The sequence below is a fragment of the Trypanosoma theileri genome (genome assembly GCF_002087225.1).
Source record: "Trypanosoma theileri isolate Edinburgh chromosome Unknown TM35_Tth_83_V1, whole genome shotgun sequence".
Taxonomy (NCBI): domain Eukaryota; phylum Euglenozoa; class Kinetoplastea; order Trypanosomatida; family Trypanosomatidae; genus Trypanosoma; species Trypanosoma theileri.
Window position 1 is genome coordinate 17,371 of NW_021639925.1, and position 6,438 is coordinate 23,808.

Below are 6,438 nucleotides of genomic sequence, written 5' to 3' on the forward strand. Positions count from 1 at the left end.
GCAAATAACCCAACGCCCTGCAGGGTCTCCATTTTCACGGACTCATTCTCTCTTCTCACGGCACTGGAAACAGGCCCACTGACTGTAAAAGACCCAATACTACGGCTCCTGTGGAACCTAATACTTCAAGTGCAACGTCGCAAGGCCCGCATACGACTACAATTTATATTTGGTCACTGCGGTGTAGTGAAAAAATGAAAAATGCGACACAGAAGCCAAAAAAGCTGCAGAGCTCCCACAAAGAACTGATACTTGGATCACAGATATAATAGCCTACGCCAAACAAACACTAAAAGGAGAGGATACACCCCCTCCCATAGATCAAAAATCGCTGGACCCTGGAACCCCACCAAAGACAATCCGGAGCTCACTAGAGAAGAAGAAACAGCCTTAGCACGTTTTCGCACAGCTGCTTCGCATCGCTATGGCTGGTTGCTGCGAAAGATACAGAACCCATATTCCCCCTCGTTGTCGATGGTGCAACCCCAACAAGTCAGTACGCCGACACCCGTTATTCCACCTAGCCAAAAAAGAGCGCGCTATGCACTAAACAAAGCAACAGACCCCGTCACCTGCACTGAATGCGGGGCGCAATACTCATGCAGGAGCGCCGCAGTACTACATATGGTCAACAAACATGGGTTCAAGAGAACCGATGCGCTCTGGAAGATCAAATTCCCCCATGAGCCACCTCCGGCGGACATCCCGCCAGAACCTCCGCCACCTTCACAACCCCCACCTCCGGACACAACGTTACCCCGCCCCAATTCGACTAAAGCAAAAACGTCATCCGTTTGCCTGCAGTATATGTAAACGAACATTTCCGCTCCAAAATGGATTAACGCGCCGCCTTAGATACATGCACAACGTCAAATGCCCTGCCCCAGAGAGAAAACGCCCGCGAGGCGACGAACCGATACCACCAGAAGGATCAGCATCCCCTGTGACAAATGTGATATGGTAGCGCGATCTAAAACAGGTCTCAAACCCCATATTAGAGCACGGCATCCTGAGAACCCAACAAAAAGACGCACCTCGCACCCAACTCATTCCTCAACCTGCTTCACTACGATGCGAATTTTGTCTACGCGACTTTGGCAACATTGGAGTTCTCGCATGCCACAAAATGTTTAAACATCCGTCTGGAACTCCAATTTTGCCAGCAACAATACAAGTAACGTTTCCGAGAAATAAAAAACGCCAGCGAAATTCGTAGCCATCACCAGAGCGTGAGGACAGAGAAAAAGTCCAATGCGGAGTATGCCAGAAGTTCTACGCCCACCTAGACTCCCTCGTAATACACTGCAGAAAATTCCATGAAGGAGAAGGAATGCCCCAAAAAACGAATTCCAACACTGCAAAATACAAACCAACGAAAACAAGAGACCTTCTGGCATTAGTCTGCCCCTCATGCGGTCACCAATGTGTATGAGTAAATGAGGCCTAACTCTACACCGAATGTCACGACACGGGTATCAACCTACTCGCACGCACACCAGCCAACGCGACGAATGTGACGAAACAGCTCTGCATCTCTTGAGTTGCACCGCTCTTCATCCACTGCGAGTTCAATTTGCGATCGTTGATGATATACCCCTGATGAAACTATGTTTTTCTAAGAGGTTAGCACAATTCCTTATTTCGTTGGAGCGGAACTACGCTATGCCATAGTCTTCACACCCAAGAAACCCTACGCAACTTACCTCCCCCACCTCTCTAAAATCAGCGACGAGCTCGAATATGGAAACCCTGATAGAAGAGTACGCTCAAGACGTCTGTCGCCGACCAAACAAACAACAAAAAAATGGGAGTTCATTGAGGCCAATCTATTATAAAAAAACAAACCCAAAAATAATAACAAAAGGAGACTTGAGGATGGGTTTGTGGGTAAGAAAAGTGAGAGTAGAGAGATCTGGTAGGGTTTACTCGATCAGATTTCTCTTAGACTGGTTCTCTCGTATGGGAAAGGGCTACAACAAAAAATCATATTACAAGAGCTTGAGGATCCTATAAAATGAAGGGATCTTCTTCTTCGGAGCATCTCCTAAGTCGGTAATTAAATTGCTCTACGGTGTACGGTTGATAGCCGTGCCATTGGAGTAATATCCATAAAGCCACGGAGAACAGAAAGAAAAACGTGGTAGGGGTGTGGGGTCATTTTTGGGTGGGGGGATATGTTTGATCGTACCCTCCTAATACACACCATGGAGTAAAGTTTGTGTGTTTTGATGTTTTTTTTTTTTTTTTGCTGATAATGCTGTGGAAGAAGAAGAGGCGAACCGGCATTCTGAGGGAAAAACAAAATAATAGTAATAAGGATAAATAAAGAGGTAATATGTGTGTGTGAGAGAGTAATTGTGTGTTGTTTCTGTTTGTAAAGAGTGGCATGGTATTACAGTGATGTATGCAGTCATTTTTGTTATGGTTGTGAGTGAGTGGGTTTTGGATTCCAATTGTGGTGTTGGTATAAATATTATGGGTGATGCATTGGTTTCTTTTCTTTCTATTTCTGTTTGGAAGTGTGTTGATTATTGTACAGTCTCTTTGTTTTGCTGATGATTTGTGGTATTGTTTTTGTATGTTGCCAGGCGTGTACACTGTGTTTTTGGTGTATTTTGGTGTTCAAACTGCCTGGTAATGGTTTTATTATAATGAGAATACGGACACACTTTGTGTGTATGAATACCGAGTAAGATATTGGAGTGTCTGGGTAGAGACGTTTATTCAATATTGTTTTGATACCATTTGTTTTCCACTTCTTCTAAGTGCAGGGTGTTGTTTCAATATTTGTGTAACTCTGGGTGTGTTTTATTGTGTGAGTGGTTTACTGTTGTGTTCCCTCATTGGGTTGTTGTTTGATTGCTGTTGTGATGTGTATTCTCTCACTCTCTATTTATGTGTTGCTGTGTACCCACTGCCTTGTGTGTTAAATGTGTGTCTATTTTTCTCCTTTTCCTCTTCTTCCTTGTTGCCATGGATCCAAGCAACCCACAGCGGCAATCATGACAACGATGTTCGTCCAACTACGCCGTGTGGTGTACCTGTTGGTACTTCTGCACTTCTGTACGAGTTCGGTGTACGCAAACGCGCAGATGGACGTTTTGAGTCGGCGCGAAAGGGAGGCTGTGGTAAACCAAGAGGATGCACTGGGGCTGTTTCTGGATGTTCCTAATTACTCCCTGGATGAGCTGAAGCAGGATGACGTTTTGAATAAAGTTGATCAGTTGCCGCTCACAGTGCATCATCTGTTGTTGGCCGTCAAGGATTCGGAGATTCATTATAAAAACGGAACGGCTTGTAAGGCCGAGTGGGAAAGAGTGGTCGCAACGAATGAGAAAACGGTGAGGGAAGCTGAGGCGGCCACCAAAGAGATCAACGATCTTCTCGCAAAGGTCACAAAGATAAAGGAGGACGAGAAAGCAAAGGTAGTTGACACGAAAAATACCCGGGCGCAGGAGTTTAATGAGGTACTCGAGAAGATACGAAGCGTACTGAAAAAGTATAAGGACAAAGCACCTAATGGAGAGACGGTATTTGAAATTGCCAAAGCGCACCAAGCCGAGCTTTTGTGCTCGGCCATACGTTCCAATGTGGACCATGTTTTGGGGAGACTTAAGGACAAACTAAAGCTACTTGGTTATTATGCGGAGCAAGAGTACAACACGAGTGAGAGAGCAATGAGGGTGAAGAAAATAGGCGAGCTGGTGCGCGACACATTGCAAAACGTCACACATCTTCTTGGTAAGGTGAAAGTGCATGATAGATTTGCAGTGGGCAAAGCCAGTGACCAGGTGGATGCCTGGAAGAAGGCGTACGAGCAGCTCAATGATCTTGAGAATTTGGCAGAGGAACGTGCAATTGGTGGGGGTTCTGGAGAGGCCATCACGAAAAAAAATGCTCAGGTGATTGAGGAAATAAAAAAGGACATCAAGAAACCAAAAGAGGATATTGATAAGGTAACGCAGGAGGGGGATGGAGAAACGAAGGCCAGAAAGAAGAAGGTGTACGGGGAGGTCAACAAAAACATGACGGAGGCAATTAAGGTTGCGACCAAAAGTATGGAGGAGGAGAAGAAAAGGATTGCACGAGAAAGGGCAAAAAGAGAGGAAGAGAGAAGAGCTGCAGAAGATGCGGCAAGAAGGGCTGAGGAGGAGAAGAGAAGGATTGCACGAGAGACGCAGGAAAGGATAAGGAGAGAGGAAGAAGCAAAAAGAGCTGCAGAAGAAGCGGCTAGGAGGGTTGAGGAGGAGGTAAAGAAAAGGGCACAGGAGGAGGAGGAGGCGAAGCGAGTAGCTACTGAAGAGGCCAAGAAAGAGCTGGCGAGAAATACCAAAAAAAAGAAAGATAACAGTGTCCGTCCTTCTTTGATGCACGGTCCTTTGCTGCTGCTTCTGTTGTGTGTTTTGGGTTGCACTCTCGTGTGCTAATCGGTGTTCCCATGACAGAACTGCACAGTTAACCTTTGTTTGAGTGGATATGGGCGCATTGTAAGTGCATTGTTCTTTTTATTGAATTTTAATGTTTCTTTTCTTTTTTTTTAGTTCGATAAATCTTTTGTTTGCATTTTTTGCTGAACACATCTATTGGGCTACTGTGGTACTCAACACATGACAAACCATCATTTTGTGAGGGGATTGTCCTCTTTCTTTGTTTGTTCGCATTATTGTCTGGGCTCTGTTTAGCTGCCATTCACTGTGCCCTCCCAGTGAGGTGTGTGTGTTCCGTGATATTAATAACTCTATTGCTTTTACCCATGGGAATGGAATACAATCCCGATGTGTTGTAATTGCCGTGACTGAAATGTGAAGAATGGCAGGAGGTTCAAGACACACAAACACGCACACTACCAACCTTCCTTCTGTTTTTGTGTGTGTGTGTGGACTGTCATCATGTGTGCATCATTCCCATTGCTCGCCCTGTACGAAAGACACACACACACACCTACTGCTGGGAATTGTGTTGCTTGCCCCCTGAACATATTCACATGGTGATCACGGCTTTTTCCTTTTTGTTTTGTTTCCATTTTGTTTTTCCCTTGTCTGTGTTTCTCATTGTAATTTCATGGCACGTTATGTGCAGCTGTGTGTTTTTCTCTCTTGCGTTTCCGATACACCTTGTGTATCTTGTGTGTTCATTTTTATGGAATGATTCTCTTTTTTTTCATTATATACAAACTGCTGCAGGGACATCAAGAGTAAAGATATGGGTACAGCACGTTCAGTACACAATGATTTTCCGTTGTTAACCTTGGAGTGAATTGGACTGTTTCCAGGCATCGCAGCCACATTAAGTAATGAATCTCTTTTTTTTCTTTCTTTTGCTCTATTATTGTGTCTGTTTCAGTCGGTCACTCTTTTTTTACATTTTTATTTTGGTATAAAGGTTGATGGGTTGTAGGTGTTTGAGTGTGCCCCTCTGTTGTGTGTTCCTTTGTGTGTTTGGGTTGCTACTCGCACCACCCACGTAATAAAAACACATTTCTTTCTTCTCACCTTCTCTCTTTCTGGGTGGTGTCACGAAAATATTTCTGGGTTTGTGTTTGTTGTGTGGCTTGCTTGAGTGACTGCAGCCTGCGGGGAGGGACCGAGACCATTCCACTTCGACTTCACGTAATGGGTCTGTTTTTTTTCCTTTTTGGTGTTGAGTTGATGTGCTGGTGTGTGTGAATGTTTTTCTCTGATGAGAGTGTCACCTGTGATTATTGTATTGTGAGTGCTTTGTGTGCTGTTGGTATCCTGTTGTTGTTCTTTTCTTGTGTTTTTCTTTTCCTCTCTGTAGGTGTGTGACTTAGTGTACATTTTAGTGAATACCGCAGTGCCTCTCTGACATGAGCATGTGAGACTGTCATTGTGTGTGCAATGTGAGTGGGAAGGACACCGTTGTGTTGCTGGACCACTCCACTGTGACCTCTGTGGGGTGCACTGAATGACGGCGTGGTGATATCCAGCTACATGTGCGTGAGCGACTGGAGTGGCGGTGTGACTCCCTTACGTAAGTACACTTCCCTGTGGCGCCAATAGTGCCGCACATGAATGGATTAATGAGATTCCCTCTGTCCCGAGTTACCATCTAGCGAAACGACAGTCAAGGGAACGGACTTGAAGGGCTAAGCGGGGAAAGAAGACCCTGTTGAGTTTGACTCCAGTCTGGCTCTGTGCGGCGACATCTGAGGTGTAGTATAGGTGGAAGCGCAAGCACAAATGAAATACCACCACTCGGAACGTTGCTTCACTTATCGAATGAAGAGACCAATGGGCTTCGCGTAGTCTGTGGGCTATGCACCGTCTAGGTTTGGGATTTTGTGGCGGCGACCCCGTCTCCACGGGAGGTGGCGCGTGTTCGCAAGGGCATGTGTCCCCGTTTCTCTCCTTCACGGGAGGGCCCGTGGGCACCCAACCGTGCTGACAAACTGAACCAACGGGGTTGCTTCGGCAGCTT

At 45.6% G+C, this 6,438-nt stretch overlaps 2 protein-coding genes across 2 annotated transcripts; both read left to right on the forward strand.

Moving 5' to 3' along the window:
• Positions 1 to 637: 637 nt before the first annotated feature.
• TM35_000831050 (uncharacterized protein) lies at positions 638 to 964 on the forward strand (the record flags this gene model as incomplete). The annotated part of the gene is made up of 1 exon (XM_029031404.1): positions 638 to 964. The coding sequence occupies one exon, from the start codon at positions 638 to 640 to the stop codon at positions 962 to 964; it is 327 nt and encodes a 108-aa protein (XP_028877302.1).
• A 2,038-nt stretch (positions 965 to 3,002) lies between these two features.
• On the forward strand, positions 3,003 to 4,427 carry TM35_000831060 (uncharacterized protein; the record flags this gene model as incomplete). The annotated part of the gene is made up of 1 exon (XM_029031405.1): positions 3,003 to 4,427. One exon carries the CDS (start codon positions 3,003 to 3,005, stop codon positions 4,425 to 4,427), a length of 1,425 nt encoding a protein of 474 aa, XP_028877303.1.
• Positions 4,428 to 6,438: the final 2,011 nt, after the last annotated feature.